Here is a 26,165-nt window from a genome sequence, read left to right on the forward strand (position 1 = left end):
ATGTGGTATGCCTCATTACAGATACACACAACTGTGCTCCTACTCAACTATTGATGGGCCTTGGGCTTTTTTCACCTCTCTGAATCCGCCAGGAGTAATCCTAAGACGCAAAGTACTAGCACACCAAACAGCACCAAACAACAAGGCAGGCATTCACAAAAATAATACCTGCTGACAAGTTCTCAGAACTCAAACAGATACAAACAGTACACATGTGTTATACATACCTTGAGGACTCCTAATCAGCATGAAATGTTCACCTCTCATGCCAACCAATTCAGCAAAATCATATTATAAATGAATGTCTGTGGGGAGTGGGAGTGTGTGTGTGTGTGTGTGTGTGTCTGGGGTCGTTTAGCTGAGTTGGAATAGAAGGAGCCGAAACATTGTGGCTGCAGCCCTCAACACACGGGTTGCAGATTTTAATTCCAGTTAGGTTCAAACCTTAACCCACTTTCTCTTCTCAAATTTCCTCTCTCTCATCAGATCCTATCAAATAAAGGTAAAAAGCCCACTAGTCATCAAAAGATTATTTTAAATTAAAAGTTTTTACCAACTTCTGGATTGATGGGTGTTAGCCCAAAGTTCTATTTTTTGACTTCCTGGCAAGTAACATGATTGTATTTGCCCTCAAATGCATTTTCTAATTGTTAATGCTGAAAAACAGAACAATCTAAGTAAGACAGCTACTGGACATTTAGACATTTTATAGGACTATTTTACAGTAGCCCAGAAAAGGAGTGCAGATACCTTAGAAATGAATGCACCTCAAGCAGAAAAAAGAATCTGTTTCTTTTTTAATTTATAGAACAATCAGTGAGGGAGCAGCCATTATTTATTTCTTGAATGTGAAGCTGATTTATCAAATAGTGAAAAAGAGACCAGAATGCTGTTTACTGTACAATGGAACAGCTACGTTATTATGCACATGACAAATAGGGTATACCAACAGTGATGGTGAAGACTCCTTGAGGCAACACATGTTCAGCACTGTGGCTGGCAAAGCTTGGTGACATGAGCTCACAGCAAGGGAATAGGTTGGAGCTGGACAGGAAGTCTGGGAGCTCTGAGAGGAGACCAGATTTATGTCCCAGCCTAGACCGTTTGCATTGAAGTGCTGGTGTGGTTGGCATGGCTTGAACAGTTCCTTTCTGCTCTGTGTGTACAAGCACACCCATCAGTCACACCCATATTCAAAGCCTTAACTTCACTGAACAAGTCTCAGAAAAATATTTATTAAGTACACAAGACTGCAAAGAGACAGCTGAAAAGGTTTGGTTTAGTTCATAAGTCTTACTCCCAGAATGGGCAGAAATATCATAGTGTGTGCTTTGTCATGGTTATATCCAAAAATAGTTCAAGCCACATAAACAGTTATATGAAATGTGAGACACTACAAGCAACATTGCAACATGTTATCAGAAATCCCCTTTCTTTCCAAGTGGATCAGGAGGACGCCCTTTTTGTTTCCAAATGGATGGAGGTTTTCCTGGCGACATCCTTGACAAAGATAGCGGACCATCTGACCCATATCCCACCAGCAGACACACACGTGCCATGGAGAGGACCAGGAAATGGAAGCCAGACCATGGGGAATCTATAGTTCCATCTGTTTCCATTGCTGTGCTAGTGTCAGGTTGCCACTTCACCCTAAGCTTCCAGAAAAGGTTCAAACCATTAGTCACCTGAGCGAGATATCACAAAGAAAAGAAAAGTCTTTTTACTTAAAGTGGCCACAAGTTCAATGATGCAAGCAAACTGAATGCTGTAGGTATGAATTTCACATTTCAGCTTCAGAAGATGGTGTGGGAAGTGTGCTTCTGCACATATATGTGTCATGTGGTGTTCTAGTCAGGTCTTAGAGGCATCATTCCATTGCGTAACCTTCTGGCACCATCCTGGCCTGCCAGCACTGCCATCTGCTGCTGTGAAACACCAGATCAGAGACAACCTATCATCCACTGAGCTTCTACAGGTCTCTTTTATTAAAACATCTCCAACATTTTTTTGTTAAGGGCCGGATAAAAGTGATAAATCTCTTAGGGGCAAGTTTACAGGATCTTTCATGATCTTTGCCAAGAGCAGCCTATTCTTGTTCATGGTCCAATCTGCTCTGTAGAGGTTCAAGTCTGTTTACTGAGGAGGGGAGCTGAAGCCTTCCTGCCTGCCTGACTTGGCTTCACCCCTGCAACAGCCATAGAGAAAAACAAGAGCAAGAGGCAGTTCTGTCACCAACATCCTGTTCCTCACACATTATCTGCCTCTGAATCATACTTCATTGTGCCTCTCTCATACCATGCAATGTATGCGTACATCACATGCTTGAGCACAAGCGGACACAGGTGTGAAATACTAGCATAAAAAATAACCAAATATCCTCTTAAGTCTCCAGAGTATAGGACTTAAATATAATACGAAGTCCCTGAAGGGACTGTTTTTGTAAGGATTTTAGAGTAGTTGTAAGATTCTCATAATTGTTAAGTAGTCATCTCATACCTAATTATGTTTCATAGAAAGGGTGACAATTTAAAAGGAAAATACTGCCCTGGAAAGTCACATCCACTTATTAAGAAGGACATTTATGTTACACTTCTTCAACGTCTCTAAAAAGAAAACACATCACAGTGTGACAAGTTAAAGGCTATTCTTCTGACCCAACACTGGCTTTGATAGCAAATCACCTCTCTTGGCTTTAAACATTATTCATTGATTCACTGAAGAAAAGCCTCAAAGAGCTCACAGATCTGATCCAAATATAACTCTCTCTGAGAAAGTGAATGGGTTTAATTACTACTTTTCTGTTATGTAGATGCCCTCTTCATCACTCTTGGTGAAATGTTGATATGGGCCATTCTACCAAATTGGTTCAAATTGCAGTTCCAAACTAAAAAAGACATTTTAAAAAAACAATTAGATATTCAAACCCTTGATGTTTATTAATGTCATGTTATGATCTGTTCAATACAAGAGCTTTAGTTCAGATAGCATTAAATCAAATATATAAAAAGTCCTTTTTTTTATGTGACATTGTATTGGGACGTGGCTGTCACAAACTCAAACACCTAGATTTCAATGAATGAAAATATTATTGAAATGATCTTCAATTTGTTTTTCAAATTGGTTTATTCATATATCTTTTTGATTTATTTTAAAGGAAAGTGGAAATATTCAAACTTAGTTGTGGTTTTGTTGTGAATTCAAGAAATATATGTCAAAAAAACTGTCCCATGTTTTCATGTCACTACTGAAACAGGGTGAGTTAGGGTCCATAGGGGGCAACTGTTGCAAAGTCTGACAAATCAAAGGGTATTTCTTAAGACTGTCACTGTCATTTCTGCTACTAAATAAATGTTTTTGCTTTTATTGATAGATGCAACGTTTTTATTTCTAACCATCTTTTCAAATCTGTGATTGCTAGCCATTTGTAGCCTAGAATTGCTGAGTTTTGTTAATAATTAGCTAAAATTCTCACTACCAAAATAGTCATTACCATAACATATGGTAAAGTTACGGCAGTGACCTGATTGTTTCGGTAATGACAAAATGTATTGATGTCAATTATTTTTAGACCAAAGAATTAAAATTTTCATCAAATATAGATAAGTCTTATTTCTAGTTTGTCATGTATTTTCCCAGGGAGAGAAAAAACAGAGTGCCTTGAAAAAAAAAAGAAAAAGTGAGGCACAGCAATTGAGGGAGTACAGGGAGCAACTGAGGAATGACCCAGTGAAATACCAAGAACATTTAAAAAAGGAGAGAGAAAGATATCAGAAACAAAGAGAAGAAGGAAAGTTGAAGCCAGTCAGTGAATTATTAGATAGAGAGAAAAGAAGGGTCAGGGCACAGTGGAGGAAAAGACAACAAGATCACAGGAGGTTTGTGAAAACACAGATAGTGCTAAGTGACTTTCTTCAAAACAGCAGTCTATTTGAAGACTTCTAGTCAGGATTTAGACCATAGCACTAACACTGCATTAAAGTGACTAATGATCTACTCTTAGCTTCTGAGAGAGGTCTTCTCTCTGTTCTGTTCTTGTTTTGTTAGATCTTAGTGCTACTTTTGATATTATTGACCATTATTATTAATATAGCTATTATTATTATTATTATTATTATTATTATTATTATTATTATTATCATCATTATCATTATCATCCATCCATCCATTTTCCACACTGCTTATCCCGTTGGGGGTTGTGGGAGGGCTGGAGCCAATCCCAGCTGTCATTGGGAGAGAGGTGGGGTACACCCTGAACTGGACCCCAGTCAATCGCAGGACTGACATATAGAGACAGACAACCAGGTACCAGTCCCATGACCAATTTAGAGTCACCAATGAACCTAATGAGCACATTTTTGGTGGTGGGAGGAAGCCGGAGTACCTGGAGAGAACCCATGCATGCATGGGGAGAACATGCAAACTCCACACAGAAAGGCCCTGACTGGGAAGTGAACCGGGATCTTCTTGCTGTGAGGCAACAGCGCTAACCCCTGCATCGCTGTGCAGCCTTGTTATTATAATTATCATCTTTATTATTTTTATTCTGAATAGTAGTCTATGTTGTGTTAGTGACAAATTTGGAGAAAGTAAAGTTATTTAGAGATAGTTTGAAAATACAAACATTGAGTGTACCTTTACTAGATAGATACATCAGAACAGATATATGGTTAAAAAAAAAAAAAAAAAAAAAAAAAAAAAAACATGAAACAAGATACAAATTTTAACCAAATTACAACTCTTAATTTGAACCAGTTTGGTCCAGAGAGGAAAAGGATAACGATGCTCTGTACACTGAGTACTAAAATACAGCTGGATTAGAACACACTAGATAGCCCAAACAGAGTTCAAAAAGGGTCATATATGCTATCTAACAAGCCTTACAATGTATAAAATGAATGTGAAAGATTCATCTCAAAGGGTGTATCATTTAGATACATAGATGTAAATTGTTGGAAATTGTTATTCTGTTAAACAGTTCAGGAACATCATAATTATTTCCATATTTCGCTCTGTCCCTTGCTGACTGCCAGGACTTTGTGAGCTGTCCTTATGATCAACACCATGTGTTGTGTCAACAGGGAGAATGCCTCAGTCATCCAACACTGACAAGCAAAGCATCTTTCTTTAACTTATCAAAGCCATAATGCACACGCTAAAACACATAAATAATAAAGAAAAAACAATTATAAACTCTCTCAGTGTAAACAAGACGGTCAGGGAGGAAAGTTATTACTGCTTACAGCTAAGTCTGCATGAGACAACAATCTGAGGAATGTAGGAAAACACTAAAAACCCAGCTAGCCTCAAAGACTGGGGTCAGATCCAAACTACAACTCCTTATCCAAACACACAGTAACATCAGAAATAAATTCTAATGAAAATCTATGATATGCTCAAATAATCAATACACACATCAGACACCTCATCATCAGTTTAATATACTAACCTTTTTGCACAGGACCCTACAGACAAGTTTAAATAGAGCAACCAGCAAACCAGCTGTGAAAGTACACAAAAAAATTTGTGGACATTGGACATGGACCACCGCTGTTGCATAACTCCCTTTCCATCCCACCTGCTCCACTGGGAGCAGTCCTGATAGGAAACAGGAAGGAGGTAATGAGGGCCAAGCTGTCATCCACAGTCTATATAACCTCGCTGTCTGCTCTGTCCCTCCGAGGAACACCAGGCTACTTAGCCTAAGTGACCTTCATCCCCTTCTCGCAGCTGGTCTGTCCTCCACATCCCACCTCCCAGAGCACTCAATAGACCCCCCAAAACTGCTTCACAACTGAGCAAGCTATGACCTGGAGGCATCTGTCAAAGCAAGGCCTTGAGACTGAGGACAAGGGAGAGAAAGGCTTCGTAGGGACGTTTGCGGACCAAAGTTCATGTCAACCAAAGTGACACCCTTCATGTTTTTCACCCACTTAGTTGCATAAGTCACATAATTTAAATAGCCTGTTGTGTTTTATGTCCAAATAAGAAGACCAACAGCCTTGAAGTAAGTATAAAAACTTCTTTGATTGAGTATTTCTAATCTAAAATATGTTTATGTGACAAAAGACAGTTGCAAAACAGTCACTAAACAACACGGAATAAAAAACAGCTTAATTGATAAATACAAGCACTATAGTGATATCTGGGGATCTGAGAGTGCTTTAATTGGGAATTCTAATACATCAATAAAAGAGAGATTAAAAAAGGGATATTTTGGTGTTTTTGAAGTTGGGTCATATAATGTACTTGACAATAGTAGTGGTATTAGTCTCCAGTGATTTCAGTGGGCGTTTCCCCTTTAGGAAGACTCTGGCAGGGACGCTAGACTATACAGCGAAGCAAACGGTTACACTTTCACTGCATCATTTTGGGAGTTTTGGGTACTAACAAGAAGAAAAACAATGTCAGCTCAATTGTATGCTATATTGACAAACAATTTAAGTGCTTCATTTTTCACCCAAAAAAACAATGCGAGTTTTGGCTACATGCTCTTTCACCTCAGCGTATCATTAGGTCCCGATGAGCTGATTTGGTTTTGAAAGAGACAACAGCAGCAAAGGAAGCTAAAACAAAAGTAAAAACGAGCCGGAGCACACAGATGAACAACTTCTACAGATGGAGACTCAGCAGGAAGAAAGAAAGAGAGGAAAAACTTTAGTGCAGATTAGTTACAGGGTCCGACAATAACGGTTGCCCGAATACCCGGGGCAACTCCAAAAAGCCGACGGGCGAGCAAAATGTGTCAGGACTTGCCCGATTGGGCAAGCACGACTCTGAGCTTTTCTATTTATTAATTCTATTATTTTCCTCTCTCGTTTCTGTTACTACGGAGCCCCTGAGTAGCCAGATGTAGTGTGTCGCTGCCTCCATTGACTGAGCATGTCTACTGACGTGCAGACAGCTGCACAAACTTTAACTAAAAACCTATATGAAGATAAACACTGTCATCAGTAACGATTCATGGTAGGTCCCATCAATAAATCTGCTATCCACATATAGAAGACAGGCTTTAACTTCCAAATTTAAACATTTATTGTTTTAAATCCGTATGTTATTACCGTCAGATGCGCTCAACGTAGGAGTGTGTGTAAGAGAGCAGAGGAAGTCCGCAGGTGGTGCGTCTCTTCAGTTTGCTCATTCATTGAGGTGTGCTGTCGTGTTTAATCTGAAGCTTCCTATTTCCTCGTTTTAACTTTTTCTCCATCCACATCCCGCCGATGCTCTCTCACACCCATATCTTTTGACAATTATGCCGATGCGTGTCATCAATGAGCATAACACACATGGATCACACGTGGAGATAATGTCATATCTAGTGAAATTTGTCCAAAATGAGGCAGGGTGAAACAATGTCTCTGGAGAGCTGCAGGTGTGAGGCAGGGCTGGTTTTAGTCATTTGGAGGCCCAGGGCGAAGACCAATATGAAGCCCCTCCCCCTTTAACTAAAGAATTAATAATGAGTGGGAAAAAATGAGAAATCATCTCTTTTATGTTAATAAAGTCACAGAACTCCAGTAAATGCTCCATTGTGAGGTATAAATACCCAAATAGCCAACCATCATTCATCATTTTCATTGAAAAGCATCTCAGAGCTCAAACTCAGCACATTCTAATATCTTAAAATATCTTTAGGCCAGGTGACCTTTCATAACGCTGGTGTTGGGCCAAAGACTGGTATCTCCAAAATGATCACTTTTCAGGGAATGAAAGGTTTATAATTTATGAAAATGATATAAATATGATTTATAAAAATTAATTAAAATCATGAAAAATTGAGATACAAGGTTTTAGCCTGATGTCAGTGATAAATAAAATAAAACTATGCTCATTATCAGTGACATTTTGGTTCTCCTGACTCTATACAGACATTTGTATCCCATTTAACCTCATAATTACCCACCAATCCACTATTTTATTTTATGTCAACTACAGATTAACTGATCTATTATTTACCTTACATTCCCGGTTTGGCTTGTGGCTCTCGTTAAAATATTTTTTAGACAATGTGGCTCTTTGGTAGAATAAGGTTGAGTACCACTGGTCTAACTGTTACAGTTACAGGGTGGAACTGTGAAATAACATTTTAAAGGGGCACTATGTAGTTTTGGGGAAGACATTTTTAATCAAACAAGAAAAATCTTAATTGGTTGATTTTCATGTGTCTGCAAAATTTCTTCAGTTTCATGATGGAGTTTCATGAAGTTTAATGCTGTCGCTTTATTTTACAAATGGATGATAACTGGACAAGCTACAGTTGGCATGATATGTTTACCTTGTGAGAACAATGTAACATCTGTTGAAGTCGAAAACTGAGCTGAATTAACTTGTTTTATTTAAGTTTGTTGTTGTTTTCTTTGATGAAGCCCACAGACCAAACAGCTGACTCAGATTTGCTGAGCCTGAAGAGCATGCAGCCAAAGTTTGTATTGAATAATAATGCCAAATACAGAGGCTTTCTGGCTGAAACATAAAACACTTCAAAGATTTTTGATATGTTGAACAATAGCAGCAACATTGTTTTTGGCCCATTTGTACCTAAAACTCACTAAATAACGTAGAGAGAGTAGCATCCCCAAGCACTTCCTGTTTGAAGGGGCTCACTGAAAACTCTGGAGACTTATGCCACTACTATTGCCAAGTACCTTATACAACCCAACTTCAAAAATATTGAAATATCCCCTTAAGAAATTACAAATCTGAGGTAAAAATATCTTTCTTTCTCTCTTTCAGGAAATGCCAGGATATTTTCTCCACTTTCTCTTGTAGTTGATTACCTACTGAAATCAACTTCTCTGTTAATCATACAACAAGATCAGCTATTATTAAACAGCTCTATAGAAGGTCTTCTACCAGTCCTGTCAAAGACAGTGTTAGTGAAGTCCGCTGTCAGTACAGCTTCTTCAAATGTGAAGTATGGCATCAAATAAAGCACTAGTTTCAAACCCTTTTTCCCTTGGACCCCCCTTACTTTTATATAAGAAAACATAGTGTCCTCAAGACCCACACACAAAACAATATACAGCAGTAACACTGATTTTAATTGTTTCAACAATGAAACCATAGGGAAATAGGTCTATATGATTTTTTTCTCATCAGAAGACCTTCAAGTAGTGGTAGGCCGTAAACCGGTATTATTACTGTCACTAGTAACATTTCTGCCATGGAATGGATTTTTGCGACACCGTCATCATGGGTTTAAATGCGAACGCTGTACTGCGATGCAAGCGCAAGATATATCCGCTACCACAGCTGGCTGAGCAGTGATTTGTGACAGACAGCTCAGGCTGAGTCCAAACACTAGCATGTTTAGATCTAACATTATGTGTAGCCAGGTAACTAAGCGAACGTCACCCACTCTTGCCACCGTAACTAAGCAGGTTAGCAGGCAACACATGTGTTCTTTACTCTCCAAGTTTGACGGCTGTACCGCAACAAAGTCAGTGTGCCATCTCTGTCAGCCTGTCTTGGGCTTTAAAACAAGCTGTGAGCTGCTTTGGCTGGTCTCAGTATGTCTAGAGCCCAGAGCTGCAGCTATTCATCTTACAACGGCTTAAACAACCATTTAAAGGTGTGCTTTAACTTATGTCTTTCTTTTCTAAGTCCATGATGAGTCAAAGATCCAGGCTGATCCAGACGTTAAATGAGGTCAGTGAAACTGCTTTAAACTAGCTGCATAAACTCGCCGGTACTGCAGCCAAAGCTAAGCTAAATCAATGCTAAACACACAAATGTGCTCCAGTCATTAGCAGCTTAACACACCTCAGCAGGAAAGATGAAACTTAAAAAGTGGAGCTCATTGAGAAAGAAGAAAACCTAGAGACATTATAAAACATTTTTCTGTTCTCCTATGCTTAAACATAAATTGAGTATGCAGTCAAAGGCTTGTTTTAAGGGGAGAAGGGGCTATATAACCCTTTAATTTGGATTTAAAAGCATTGCCACTTTTTAATTTTTTAACACCAGGATATAATACCATCACCATCAAAGGCAAGAAAAATACCATGACATCACTTAGGTCATATCACCAAGGCCTACCCTTAAGTATGCCATTAAGTGTTTTATCATGATTTTTGTTTTATATGCGCAAATCTAATTTCAACTTCTTATAAGCAGAAAAAGCCTTGAAGCCCCATAGGGTGTCCTGGACCCCAGATTGGTCAATACTACTGATATAAAGCATATTCAAATCAGCCAATAATTTGCCTTGTGCTTTAGTCATCAAAGGTGTATTCATAGTCATAGTACTGTATTAGGTGTCATAGTACAGTACTTAAAAGTATATTTAAAAGTAAAAAAAAAAAAAAAACAATGCTGTGTACACTAAACATTGAAAATGGTGTTGGTTGGAATAAGAACATTTGTAAGTTGTCTTGTGAAAATTTTCTGAGAATAACTGTGTATTCTGTGCCATAAAATCGATCTGATCTGTTGCTACTATGAGTTGGATTTTTAACTGTTGCCCTGACAAGAAGTAACTTTTAATGACACTTTCTGAAGGGATATTTTGACATCAGTAATCTCCAGACTTTGTTGAATATGTACAGAATTAAACAACAGAAAAATACATTTGAAATATTTTGTAATAATCTATTGCATTTGGTATCTTTACATGCAGAAAATGACAGGAGGAATAAGCTTGAATCCTGTGTGAATTGAATTTAAAAGACAGTGAACTTGAATATCTGGATCAGTGGTTCCCAACCTTTCACACCTGACACATGTTGATGTCTTGAAAGCATCCAGTCATGGTAAGTGAAAAAGACCCATGGTGCGTCCGTTAAGTTATTTCCAACAGACATGAAATAGCCTTAACATTTACACAGTAAACACTGGCTTTTAAGATTTCCCTTTTAAAGATATTAAAACCCCCACACAGTTTTTTTCCTGTGTATTTCAAACATTGCATATTCAAGGCTCACTAAGGCATATCAGATGAAAGAGAATAAGTGAGGGAGCTAGCACCAGGTGAACCTGCCCTTCTCTTAGCCATCCTCATGGGCATGACACTTCAAACTGAAGTTTTCATCAGAGTATCAACCTGGACTTTTGCATTGTTAAGCCATATGAATAGTAAAAGACATGTTACTTATTTTATACTGAAAAGCAACTGTGACAAGTATATCAAAACGTGGTGTTTTCTTGCAGAGCACATGGATTTTCAACAAATCTGTGACTTTTAAATCAAGCATTAATGGCCTCTTAGGGTCACTTTTGACAGAATAGTAACAGAAATCTCAGAAGTTGTCCAAAACATGAAAAAATCAGAGAAAAAATTTCCCCCAAATTCAATGATATAATCCCTGGCTTTCTAATTCACTCTCTCTCTCTAGAGAGAGAAACTAGTTCAAATCATTCTCAGAGAGGAGATTTTGACTGTACAGCTGTCAGGGGAGTATGTTCTTGCATGTCAAAACACAAGACATGTTTCTGTGCAAGATATTATTATTCACTGTAAGGTTATTATTCGTACTTCTATGCCACAACTCACGTTATGTTTATATGTGAGAAAATATTCATTCATTTTTTCAAGGTATGGTATACTAATTCAGTGTTTACATACATGTACATACATTTAACTGCTAATTATTTAAAACAACATTTTAATAATATTTTTGCATTTTAAATCTATTTTGCATGTTTTTTTGGGAAATAATTTATTGTAAATAATTAACTTTACTAAACTGAATTAATATCAAATACCTATATAATTCATGCAGTATATTATATTGAATTATTATTACCCTAAAATAGTTTTTACAGTTGTATTGATTGTTCTGTACTGTTTTAGCAACAACATAATTTAGGGTAAGTGTACCCATTAAGCCCACCAAAATCTAAGTTCATGTATTTTTCCCAGATACTAAGATGGTTTATAAACATGATCATTTGTTAAAATGAAGGATTAATCTCTCATTTGAAAGTATATTTATTTACATATGCATATGTTAAAGAACAAATTAAAGAAATTTTATGAATAAAGTCAAAAGTCTGGCATGGTACCGAAGTACCATTTAAGTCCACTTGTCTTCCAAATAAGCCCACAACCACATTTATTGACAGGAATATAAAAAATGTATTATATTTTTCAGGTAGTAAACACATATTAATTCAGTAGCATGTTATACATGTTAAACACAATTTATTTTTTGAAATTGGATTTAATGTTTGGCTTGTAAAAATGGACCTCCACAAACATGACTAAGTAGGCCCAAAAATAATTTTCATTGGTTTCAGTATTTAACATTTCATTGAACATTTTATTTAATATTGACAAAATTTGATTCAGTAGTGACAAAATAAAGAAATGTATTTGTTTTTAAAAGTATTAAATGACAATACAGTGCATCATATCTTATTGAACTTGTATTTAATGTTAAGCTTGTAAAAATGATGATTTTAGGACAGTTGCTGTAGTTCTTCCTTTTTGTTGGCATTTTTCTCACTGTAAACAAATTATTATGCAAAACTAACTGACATAACAATTCTTCTTGGCAGTGTGTGATTACAGTGAAAAGCTATTAAACCTCAAAATTTCAGTATTTCCTATTGAAACACATAAGATGAGCTTAAATGGAACACACTAGGCTTAAATGGTTCAACAGTGACTACTAGGAAAATAAAAATAACATGTTCTCACCAAAATGAAACAAATGTATAGAAATGCCTGTAGCCTAGATATGCTGTAAAACTTGCCATCACTGTTATCCCTCTTTTGCCAAACTTTCTGAATTATCAAGGAGTTCTTGTTCAAAGTTAGCTTATGCTAGCTGTTTTTTGGGTCACTGTACCATTCAAGCCCACCTTGGAAAAAAAGACATTTTTTTTTTAAATTATTTCACTCACCCAAACCATTTTTGGGTCTTAATTTGAAGATTTATGTAAAATGCATCGGAAAATAATTAGTTTGTGTACTATTCATTTTTAATCCTTAAGCAGTGTGTCTATCAGTAGGGCTACATGTATTGACTAGTGATTCACTCGCTACGCTAGCTAGCATGACTCATCTTTTCATATAAAACTAAATAGTAAGAAACGACAAAAAATACTTGTTTATACACAAAAAAAAATCAATAATCTCTCAAATTACATAATATGAATGTACTTAACAAGTCAGTGGCTGAAAACAGTTGAAAAGAGGTTCTTTCTGAGGGGTCCCAAAACACCAAAGTTTTGAGGCGACTTTATTTGAGCTTCCTTGAGACTGCATGAATGTAATCAAGCCTTATTCAATATCGACAAATATGACTGATGCCAAACAAAAACTGACATATAATTAAGAAATTGTGTGATTGGACAAAATAATGTATAGCATTAGACAGGCCCCTCTTTTTTTAAAATTGATTGTTGCAAGTGGGCTTAAATGGTGCCTGGGCTTAATGGGTACACTTTCCCCTCTTCATGCTAAAAAAGCATATTTGAGATTCAGATTGAATAATAATAGTGAGAGACAGGGTTTCTGTTTCACTGGATTATCTGCATTATCACTAAAAGGAGGGAAATGTGAATTCATACATAAAATCATTAATGCTGTTTAAGGTGACACACAAAATTAGTTTGTAAATGAGCCCATCTTCCTCTACCAGTGAAAGAGTAACATCTGTGCATAGTTCTGAATGGCCCCCTACTATCCAGAAACATCTGGACACATCTCCCTTTTGCAGAGCTGTACAGCTGCTCTGTCGATCCCCACCAACTTCTGTACACACAAGAGTTAGCACGTGCACACACAGAGCTCTCTGCACAAGCTTAGAGCTAGCGCCACAGTGACAGTGCACCAAATCACACTCTTGCTATCGCAGATATAATAGCTCTAATATGAATAATGGAACTGTCACTTTACAAAGAGATTCACTTTACAACCCCGCTCTGTCAGTCCTTTTCAGCATCTCCTCCACACTTATCCCCCTCTCCTTCTTGTTTATACAGTTTTTTCACATTAGTGAAGCACTTTTTTAAATCTGCTTAGTTTGGAAAGTGTATTGTGACCACTCAAAAATGCCAAGTGTTGAACACTAATGTTTGTGTTGGTGTCTCTAAGCCCAAGGTTCCTTCTTTCATTCAGAAGAGTGTCACCTTCATGAATATTAATATATCAATAAATCAACTCACATTATTATGTATTCAAAGCCAATCAAGTGATGTCAATTATATCTGCTCCAGAGACAACAGAGCTGTGATTTGGTTGAACTGGGAGATATCTACAGTTCTCTCATTGTTTCTAAAAATACACATAACTGTTGTATAAACACAAAAAACATTACGCTGATGAAAATGTAAATGCACTTCTCAAATTTAAAGCAATCCATATATTCACATCTTCTTTTAATACTCAAAGATCCTGGGAGTTGGAAAGGAAGGCAGGATGCTGTTCTCACTACTTTGCTCTCTGCTTCCTGCTCTTTCTTGGTGTAAATACAACAGATTGTGGCCAACTTAGTGAAAAAGCACTGACATTCGTCAAAGTCTGAAGTGCCCTCATAGCTTTTAGTAATGAATGTTTGAGTGGAAGGAGACTGGCATGGTGGTGTGGAGGGGAGCTTTCAGAGAGCACAGGGGAAAGATTGATTTCTAATTAACAAGCTGGTTGCAGTAATGAAAGACTAGATGGTCTCTACTGGCAGTGGATCAATGGGGAGCGTTTCCCTCGACATCGAGTCTTAATCACTCCGGCTCAGCTCACTAAGAATGCACTCATTGCTGTAATTAACACTGTCACACTTTTGATTTCTCCCCTCTCTCATCCCCAACTATTTTTTTATTAACCTCCACCTCAGACCTTTGCCTTCACATGATCCCTGAATGACTCCTTTCCTGCTATCCTCTGCTGTCAAAACAATCAGCACATTAACAAAAGGTATTTAGTCAGTCTGGACAAAGTCAAGTCTGGACAAGGCTGTCTGCAAAGAGAAAAAAAGGACATTTCTATTTGGTATGTTTAATATGCAAATATGTGGTGTAGAGGTCTACTTGTTTAAACTTTGGTTTGTCCTGGCTCCATTCCTAGCCTCAAATAAACAGAGGTATTAAAAGAGACCACAAATTTCTCTTTGACAGTAACCTATTAGTTTAAGGGTTTCTTGATTACTTTTTGGAATTTCTGAAGCATGTCTGCCTCAGTCTGAGTCACTGACCACCACCATTTTACCACTATCTTTGCTAAAATCACCAAAGCTATATGAAACAACTACCTCCATTCTTGGGCTGGGTGATGTGGCTTGTAAATAAAATCCCTGATTTTTTCACATCAAGCTCAATTTACAATTCAATTGTTTTTTTTTTCAGCTTAAAAAACCACAATGTAAGTGAATGATTCAAATAAGATATGCTTTGAGTCAACTTAATTTCCATTTTAGTGATTAACTGTAAGCTGTAAACTCTTTAGAAGTACACTATATGAATAACCTGACACACTAGACAGACTGTTTCAAATATCCACTGTATGGGATATAACAGTCCTTACAACATGTTTGAGAAGGGCAGAACCTCTCAAAAAATCTCGGAGGGTGATTGGTAAGGGTGTAAAGGTACGTGTCTTCGTACCGTACCAATTCGGTATGGGCCTCTTGGTATGGTACAGACGCATACTGAATGAATACATGTTGAACAAAGCTTATACACAGACGGAAAACCAGAGAACGACTCACTGTCAGACTGTCCTGGCAACCACAAAACCACAGCAAATGACAGCAGCAGCCTGAATATTCCCAGGTAAAAGTGTCCTGTTTAGGAACACTCTGTTTCCCAGTAAAATACAACAGTGGACAAAGACAACAACGGCAGCGCTGCATTATTCAGCAGGTGTGTCGCTGACAGCACGTTGTCCAGCGGACCAATCAAAGCAGTTGAAAAGGCACCACTCAAACAACAATGTCACTGTAACGAGGAGGAACAACAAAAAGTCTCACCAGCTGGTTATGAATTTCCCATGATTTAAGATCTTTTCGTTATAACAATGGTGCTCTGGTTTTGTGAATCAAATCAATTCTAAATGCGTACCTTCAGCTGTCAGCCTCGGAGGAGGGGGAGAGGGGACCCCATCATGTCTGCAGCTGCATCATAGGTAAAGTTATCCTCAGATTTCTCATGGCTCTAAACTCTTTATCTGCCAAGACGGGCTGTGAAAACTTCTCCTAAACTTTATAGTAGGTCCCATTGGTTAAAAAAGTAATCCAGTGCTGAAGTCCGTGTTGAAATCGGTAGGATAGACATTAATTAGCACATTCAACAAGCTAACTTACGTTGTATGATGATGCGCTCAAGTTGCCTGGTAAATTTTATTGTTTAAATAATGTGTGTAAATATGTCAGTATATCAATTTAAATAACCTAGTAATTAAAAAATGTATTTATTTGTCTATCAATATTTTTATTCATTTAACACCTTTTGGAAAGAGATCGCAACATTATTAATAGTTTAAATTTAATTCATTCAGCCTATTTATTTTAATATAATTTAATTTTTTTTTAAATCTGTTATTTATTAGCTTTAATTATCCTACTGAAAATGTACCGAACCGTGAATTCAAAATCGAGGTACGTACCGAGCTGAAATTTTTCCATACCGTTACACCCCTAGTGATCGGACAAATAAGCTGTCTGTCTTATGCAGTACAGGCCAATCATAGCAACAAAACATATGCTGCAGTAAACTATGCAAAGTAAGCTTGTAGCATGGCAGCCACTGTGGCCGTTAACTGTAGGTGGAGCCAGTTTGTAAATCAAACTCATGCCAAAGCAGTTCAAGAGGATAGAAAAAAATATTTTCTACTAAAGGTCAGTTCAGACTACACTAATTCAGCCAGTCTTGTGGTGTGAAATTATTAACCACACATTCAATATGCCCCACGGCCACGATTAGACCAGACCAGCATGTCAGAATTTTTCTTGCATTGTCATCTAGTTTGACACTCTGACGTTATATAATGTCCTGATTCCGGCCAGCAAGCGAGCATTTGCACTTATCTTTGTATCATTATTTTCTACAGTGACATTAAACAAGCCCCAACTTTTACTCCTCTGGGGATTTATGCGTGTACACAGTGATTTTATTGAAATTTTATCACCTGACCTGTGAACACACACACCGTTGGGGAGACTCTTGATTTCAACTTTTCAAAATGTTAACCCTTAAAAAAAATACAGTTTATCAATATAATCATTTTTTCTCTCAAACCTACTGATTCTATAAATTAATGATTAAATGGAAAGCTTTCACAAATGTAAGGACTGCTATAAGGGAGAACTTCCATCTTTAATCTCTACATGATTTACTGAGACAAACTCTGTAGGAGTCCTGATTTGAGTAAGTGATCATTGATGATTCAGAGTATGAGATTAATCAACCATGGAGCATTAAGATAATGAACTATCCTTAGGGCCCTGTAAACACAGACCCCTTCACCTACTCTACCACTGTCAAAAAGGAGTACGCATGAGCTTGAGCATGTGCACAGATGTGTAATCTGCCTCTGCCAGCCTGCCGTGTCTCTGTGGGGCCGAGTGGACCTGGATGTTTAGAGGAGGCTGGCGCTGAATGGGGGGTAGAGCTGGGGCTTAATCCGGCAACGCCACGCGCCATGTGCACAGCACCCAGCCAGTTGCACCATGCTGCCTCCTCTGTAGTGGGTCCATTGGAGCACTACAAGGCCCTCTGAATGCTATCAGCACAGACGACACACTGCCCCCCAAGCAGGGATTACAGCTCACTCAATGAAGCAGCCAGGAGGAGGATCCAGAGCAAGAGGAGAAGAGGAGAGGAGGAGGAGGTACACAATCCTCCAACAGGAGCTCCATTCTCTAAAAGGAAGAGGCCATCGGCAAAGCTGACACGCTAATCAACAGCGGCTGGGAAACCACCCCATGAGAACAACACGTCCAGCAAGAGAGATGGGGAGGAGGGAAGAAAGGTTTAAATAGGATCCATCACTTTTCAAAATCCGGCTTAGAGCCACTTGGTACTCCTTAAGGAGAGTGAACACTGGTCCTTTGTTTGTGAGGTAGATTGGGATGGGGGACATTAGCATGAGTTTGCATAGACAAATGGAGCTCTTAATGTCATATGTAGACCTGGTATTTGAGCTTTCTGGGAGGAAAAACTCTGTAATTATGTTTATAACCTGTCTGTGGGTTAAAAGCAAACATCAAAGAGGCAGAGGAAAGGAGGGAAACAGTAATGGTCCAATAAAAATAATTTAAATAGTCTGTGGGAGGGTCTGTCCCTTGTGTTTTCTGTTGGAAAACTGGTTTGTAAACACCGTATGGCTGAAATTCATCCTTGCAACCTGAAGGTCCAGAGTTTGTCCATAAGCTTGTGCTCTGTTTCTCTCATTGGTCTGTCATAGGGACACTGTATACAACGACTTTAATACAGAAAACAAAATCAATCTTCAACAACGGAAATGAAAAAAATTAAAATTAACCAACATACAGTAAATGCCACAAAATGCATTGTGTTTTAGGAGTGGAAAAAATTAGAACAGCCCCATATTTTGGGTGGTTTATATGTTGGCCACTTTTTGCCAGGAGTTGAATATCTGTTACTGCTTTTGCAGTCAAAAACTTAAAACTCCAGACACTGAAAAGGGACACGAGGGGAAACACAACAAGCAGGAAAAAGACTGGGACATTGTGAGCCTTGCATCTGCAAACCCCTGCTTGTATTATAAACACAGAGGCACTCCAAATCAGGCAAACCCCCAAAAGGCAAGCACACACTCCAACATCCTGAAAATACTTGCGCCCACTCATCTGCCCACTCATGAAAGTTACTGAAAACACAACTCACATTTGCTTGTTAAGTGCTTTCTTGTTTTGGCTGGAAAATGAATCCGTTGAGGAAATTGAAAATAAAAAATGTAAGAGCTCCTTGCAGCTTGCCCAGATAAGACTGGCAGAGGCGCACACCTCTGCCTGGCAGGATTCCACTCACTGCCTTCATTTTTAGCTCTCTCTGCCACACCTGGCACCATGCTGGCATCATTCTGGCACCAGTCTGGCAAAGGCTAACAATGTCACTGTTATCTGAGGCCTTTCTCCAAGCACTGATGCAGTAAATCAATTTTCCAGAAATGCTGCACATAGGTTGCATCTGGGGCCATCTCAACTATCTCTGCTTCAAAATCATGAGGTGCTGCAACTGACTTTAATAGAAAACACCAAAATCAAAACAGAAAAATGTGTCTGACATTGCAAGATTGCTGTTGCTGATGTTTGAACAGCACATTATAACATCTACAGCAGTGATACTCAACCCGCAGCTCTGGAGCCGCATGTGGCTCTTTAGTGACCAGTTGCGGCTCTTTTAAGGGTTTCTTTAAAAAAAAAATCCTCACGAAATCACACTGATCTTATTTTCAAATCATGTAAAATTGAGTTAAACTTGTCCAAACATGTTTTATTTGATCTGAAACGTACTAATAATAAATACTGACATAAGGGAGGAAACAGAAAAGTGAAAGCAACAAACTGGCAGAGCAGATTGATTTGTGTGTGTGTGTGTGGGGGGGGGGCTGCAGGTGTGAGGCAGGGCTGGTTTTAGCCATTTGGAGGCCCAGGGCAAAGATCGATATGGGGACCCTCCCCTTTAGCTAAAAGTAATAATAACGAGAGGGGAAAAAAATGCAAGCATCCCTTTAAATTAACAGGGTCACAGAACTACAGTAAATGTTTAAATATGAAATATTAACATCCAAACAGACACCCATAATTCATCAGCTCTTTGAAAGGCTTCTCATAGCTCTAAGTCAGCATATTCTTGTATTTTAAAGACTTTAGTCCAGGTGGAACTTACATAAATAAAAACATATGTTTAACATCAGTGAAATATCCTTTCTTCTGACACTATACAGACATTTTATGTAGCCTATTTAATCCCATTTACCAACACAGTAACCCACCAATTCACTGTTTTATTTCAACTATGGATAGATTGATCATCACATCCCTAGTTTTGGAATGTGGCTCTTGCAGAAGTATTTTTAAGACAATGTGGCTCTTGGGTAGAATAAGGTTGAGTACCGCTGATCTACAGAATGCATCGGTGGAAACAAACTTGACACAGCCAGTTAGCACCTGACAAGAGGAAAATAGTAACCTCCTGTTCTTGTTATCATGTCAACGCCTGTTGTAACATCGACACAAAGAATTGTGATAGCCGACTGATCAGGACATTTGTGTTTAGCCAGCGGAACATCTGACCTGTCTCTATGTCATGATGGATCACCCACTAAGAGCTGAGTGCTGCGTGCATGGATGAGCGTGCATGTGTGACAATGAGAAGATTCCCCATGAATATCCATTCTCATTTCTCGCCCATCTGCTCCTAAATGTAAAGGAAACTGGCATATCTCTGTGAATACAATGGTCTTTAAATAGTTCATCATTCAATGTCTGAATTAAGAGAACACCAAACACACCCAGTGAGTCCATACAAACAGTAATACACTTGACACACTTCCTTCTACTCAGCGACATGACCTATTCAGACAAAGCAGCAGGAGGCAGAGGGGCTAAAGAGCAGAGGAGCAGATGAATGCATGGGTCTGGACCAATTAAAGTGCTATATCTATCTGCATGTTGTTTGTCCTGTTGTCACAAGAGAGCTCCCACTTGTCCCTAGACCCTCAACTCTTTCCTCAGTCTTACCCCCTTTTGTGTCACTGTCCCTGTTTCCCTAAACTGTATACATCTGCACTGAAAATAGGCCAGTATTTTAATGGTTCACTGACCAATGCTTGTTGCACCATGAGAAATACTTAAGAGATTTCCTGTTTTATTAAACAGATACATAAAAAGCAGTGGTCAAGTTGAACAGAAGTGCAAGGCGCACTAGACTAGTAGACAGGAGGAGTAGCAACACCAGCTAAATCTTATCATTGTGAAGGAACAGAGATCCAAGAAAGGAGGCAGTGACAAGATGTGGTCAAAGGTTAGAGAGAAGAGCGAAATCGTCCACATAGAGGTTAAGTGCTACAGAAGGTGATGATGACATCCATAGAGCAAGAGAGGTCACAGCTAGTTTGTGTAATTTTGGCTTTCAATCGAAAGACAAAGTGGACAACAAATAAATGTTCTGAGATGGATGGGACATGTGTTCCCATCATATTTTGTAGTGGTTTTACCTGGTTTACTGTAGGATAATATCTGCTTTTCTAAGGCCTTGTGGATCTGACCTTTACTTTAACACAACTGCCTTGTTTTATACAGATATGTCAGCAGCTCACTGGCAGAAAAAAATAACCCCCCCCCCGAAAAAAATGACAAGTAATCAACTTTGCAGATAGATAATGGCCTCTTTCGCCATCACAAGACACATTGAGTTGTTTCTGGTTGTTGGCAGGAAAGCTGCTGGAGTAATTCAAATCTGATAGGTTATCACGGCAAAGAGCTGATGGCATTTTGTTGCAGTGAATTTATCTCCAAGTTCCCATTAAGAATATCATTTAGTGGCTATGTCCAAATCTCCTTGAAATGTTGATTGTTTCTCGGGCCTCTTCAATCATTTGCACATGAAAAGATCCCTGGAACAGGAATTTCTGTGAAGACCATTGACAGATTAGGACTGGCCATTTCAGCATGTACCGTCAACTGGTTCTCCAAGCAGCTCTTGTTTTAGCCTCTCTCACTTTCCCTCACACCATTGTTTCTCCTCCTGTTTCCTATTGTGGCACTGTGGTAGAGACACGCTGCTGAATCCCACTGAATATTGTTTGCTTTTCAAAAGTCAGTAGAAACAATCACTACAGTGAGAGGGAGAACTCGGGTGCCTACCTGAGCACACATGCCTTGGCAGGGGCTTGTATGAGTGGCTCATTCAGTCATCTACAATGACATCCATAACCCCACTTATAGAAACTCTACAACTCCATGTTTTATGGAAATACTTGTTCTAAAAATATGAGCACTCAGGTAAGCTTTTGAAAAACTGTAAACAAAGCGTGTGCGAATAAAAGAACTGTAGCCTGACTCACGTCATTAGAAAAACGGTGGTGAAATCAACAGAAATGTCACAAATTCCTTGACACAAAAAGGCATTCAATCAATCTTGCTGGCCCCATTTCTGCTAATGCACCTCCATTCTTCGTGCTATTCTCCGCTGATTTCCAGAGGACACTGAATAACAACTGAATTCCCTCACCAATCTTCCATTGTGCTTTCTAATCACACTGAATCATATCCCCCTTCCCAAGATTGAAATCCAGAGCCCTAAAATGGAATAAAGACCATGCTTTCTGATAATAAAACAGTCTGTTAGGAGGAATTTTGCCTCCCCCGTTCTCCGCTAATGTGTCACTGTTCCTTTCTGGTGTGCTGTTGTTCATCTGTGAAAATGAACTTGTAATGTTTGCCAGAGCTGAAGCACAAGAACCAGTAAGAATAAAAAAGCGAGCACACTCTGATTGACTGTGTTTAGAAACAGGGCTCTGGGTTTTGTATTCTGATGTTGCCTCCTATAAACATGCGGTTGCTGCATGTAGAAGATTTTGTGCTCCCACAGCAGTGCTGAAAGAGGTCAGAGACAAAGTTTTTTAAAAAATATCTGGACATGGGAGAAAAAGGACCTGCTTCCTCACTGTTCCTGTAAAAGTGGTTCAAAAGGGTTGTTTGATTACTTAGAGGACAGGCTCAAATCCCAGCGTGACCTATCTTCTTTTTGCTCTCCCTCTTTTGAAAGATAAGGCAGTATGTGGGCAGTATGTGAGTGTATGTGTGAGTGACACTTGCTCTCTATTTGTCTGGTAGAAGGACTTACCCTAGAGTCTGAATGCCAGTGCATAAGCCTTCACAAACCGTTCATTTTCTAAGAAGTTCAGAGTGTCTCTACAGTATTTCTGTTTCCATTTTGTCTATAACGACCCTTCCAATACACCCAGCCACTCAAACTTCTCACACAGAGAGTAAGGCAACCTCGCTTGGTCATTTTATTTTGATAGCTAAATACAGCTATCTCATCAGCTGCATACACACAGTGCACTGCCCACACACGGTCTTATCACTCAAAAGCAACAGTGAAGGGAAAGGTCAGAAACCCAATTACTGTACGGGAAATCAGCCACACAGACTCTTCCTCTTCCACAACACTAAGTACGAAGATGTTTCTTTGAGAAACTCACCTTCTGTCTCTTTTATAAGGGGTCATCTGTCTCTTTTATTTTCCTTACTTTCCCTCCCTCCAGAAACAACTTTTCTGCTTAGCGCTCTTTCTTCAGGTTTTTTTTTTCTACAGCGCCTCAACAACCACACGTCCAGCATCTCTAATGCTTTCCACCCACCATTTCCACATGCAGTTCTGTCAGTGATTAGATCACACGTTGCTTTTAGAAGATTAAACCAAATGTAATCCAAAACAAAAGCCCAGAGAGAAATAAAACACAGTGAGAAAAAACAATTGAGACGTAAGCAAAGAAAAATAAGCATCCCAAAACCCAAAAACTCATTCAAACACTTCCCATGCCCCTTTCTTCACATTACCAAAGGATGGGATTCACTGTTAATTCCCTTCTTGTTTTTTTTCTCTAATTCTGCTTTCAGCAGAGCAGGCAGATCCGTGTTCACCGTCACTCCAACACATTCCTATGTAGCGCCGAAACCATCAAATTCCAGTAACACTGCGCCTGGCAGCTTCTGTGGCAACAATTTGTAAGGATGGCTGTGACCATCAAGGTTTGCAAAGATGGACAAGAGGTGAAAATTGAGACAGGATTTCTTATGATTGCACAACTAAGCACACAGTCCGCCACGTTGCACTTGCTCACTTGCCATTTCCTTCCCCATCCAACTCAGTCAAAACCTCAGAAATTCAACAATGAGCTGTCATCATGTGCCAAAACATGGGACGGAGAAAAGAGTGAGCAGCTTGGAACCCTGTTATTTTTCTGTGCAAGCCCGCTGCTGGTATCTTATCTGTTCAATCCTCTCATCATCATTTAAATCTCCCCCTATTCCATCCGATCCCAGCCATGGCCCTATTTAAATCTCTCCCTCCTCCCAGTACACCACATTTCTAATGCTAATTATTTAAACCTCTCCATGCGCTCTATCCCTCCCATCCACCAGCTAGTTATTCAAATCTCTCCCCACCCGCTCTCCCTACAAGCCTGGCCCCAGTTAAAAGGTGCTTGACTGAAGGGTTGATCAGGGCTGTTATTTTAGACAGAGGACATAACAGCTTATTTCTAGACTCTTCTCCTCTCTTGCTCTGTTTGCCTAGCCTTTTCAGATCCCTTTTCTTTCGATATACAATTACACGAACTCGGCGGATATCCTTTATGAAATCAAGAGGTTTATTTGCCCTGATAATAAAATGCAGTTGTTGACTGTGCAAGAACGGTGTAATAAATCCACTGTTTGTCATATCAAAGGTGTAATATTACAAGGACAGGGTTAGAAAAAGATGAGAGCAATACACAAAAAACATGTGTATACTTAGGAAGTTAGATAAAACCAGTAATGAACATAAAATGTGTATACATTCAGTTCTTGCTAAAGAACACAACCGCATGGGAATGTGACCTTAGTCCGTCAGTGGATGCCTGTGTGGGTCACTGTCCGCAGTGTTAAGTGAGAGTGGCCGCTCAATGATGACAGTTGGGAATGTTGGAGAGATCTTTTTTCCAGGATCAGGTGCCAGAACATCAGTGTGGGAAAGAAGACATCAAACTGTTTCCTTTCATACACTCTATGTATGATGTTTCGATTTCTAAATCTTTGTTTCTAAGCGCCAGAACATGTGATACAATTTGTCGGTTTGCATCCCCAGTTTTCTCTCATTCAGGTGCAAGGATCTCGCTGTTAGTCCTGTGGAGAAGCCACCTACACATGGAGCAGCAGGATCACAGCGCTGTAAAACACCAAAGCTGCTCACGGCACTGAACAGGAGTCCCACTCAGCATCACTACTTATTACAGTTACATAAATGTTGGTTTCCATCAACAACCACCCTACACCAAACGTGCACTCACATATGCACACACAACAGTAGTGCCTTATGTTTGAGGCAAAACACCTGCAAGGATTCTACTTTTTTTTAATTAACGCACGTGTGAACAGAATTCTTTATTGTTTTGCATTTCTGATGCAAAATGTATCAAATCAAAAAAGGATGTGAGTGATTATATGTCAGAAGTCCACCACAGTTTAAAAGTAGATTTTTGTCGGTTCTGATAACTGATTTTTATAGAAGTGCAAACTGCAAAGAGTTTCACAATCACTGAATGAGATAAACCCAACATATATCTCTCTTCAAGCAACAACTATCAAAGAAACTGCGTAAACAAATACTCTCTGTCCTTAGAGTGCAGCAAAAAAAGTGGACACCACAGGCGGTGCGCTCACCTTGGTACTCCTGTCCAGGGGTGTAGGCAGTGGGGTTGCCCATAATTTGCAGGGTGAGCAGCACCTCTCCCCCACCTTCTGCCACCCCAGCTCCCTCCAGCTCTCCATGGTGAGTGCACAGGAAGAAGAAGGGGTTGAAACGGGGGTAGAAGCTTGCAGGGGGTGCCCCAAAATCCATGCTGCCGCTCCCCAAAACCAGGGCCAGCAGGGCACATCCTAAGGCACCCCCGAGAGAGGCCCGCGGCACGGCCATCTGCCCTCAGCGATCAAGGGACTGAGGGAGTGTAGGTGTGTGACGAAGTGAGGAGAGTGATGAGTGGGAGCTAAGAAGGCACAGGTAGAGTTCCAGAGGACAGCTTTTTGAGTCCGCAAATGAGTCCAAAGTCCAAAAGTGCTTGCGAGAGAGTGTGTGCGTCTGTGGGAGGTTGTATGTGCAATATTTATGTGTGTGAGTGTGCGGGCTTGGCCGTCAGAAAAACTGTAGAGCTCTGTTCTTCTTCTTCCTCCTCTCCCTGTCCTACCTTCACTCTCGGGGAGTTCAGAGCTTCGCCAGTGCTGTCCTGCTCCAGCGTTTAAATACTTCACCCCCTCCCTCTGTTTCCCTCTCTCCTCCCACCCTCCCTCCCTCTCTCTGTCTCTCTTTCGCTCTAACACCAGCTCCACGCGTGCTGTGTGCGCTCTACGCGACGGCCTCCCTCCTCTCTCTTATCCAGCTCTTCTCTCCTCCCTCTTCCCTGCCAGTCTATCACTCTGCCTTTTCCTTAATCCCCCTCCCCTCTTCTTCACTTTACCCCCTACTAAAACACTGTGTTACTCCACGTTACACTCTTGTAT

General features: G+C 39.5%; 1 protein-coding gene across 3 annotated transcripts in view; it reads right to left on the reverse strand.

The window, feature by feature from the left end:
* reln (reelin) overlaps positions 1-25,861 on the reverse strand; it is a 119,783-nt gene extending 93,922 nt beyond the window's left edge. For all 3 annotated transcript variants that reach the window (XM_041795404.1, XM_041795403.1, XM_041795402.1), the window contains exon 1: positions 25,332-25,861. In XM_041795404.1, the coding sequence (XP_041651338.1) occupies positions 25,332-25,584 (253 nt within the window). In that variant the 5' untranslated portion in view covers positions 25,585-25,861. The remainder of the gene's footprint in view (positions 1-25,331) is intronic.
* Positions 25,862-26,165: the final 304 nt, after the last annotated feature.

Source organism: Cheilinus undulatus, linkage group 9 (genome assembly GCF_018320785.1).
Source record: "Cheilinus undulatus linkage group 9, ASM1832078v1, whole genome shotgun sequence".
NCBI lineage: Eukaryota > Metazoa > Chordata > Actinopteri > Labriformes > Labridae > Cheilinus > Cheilinus undulatus.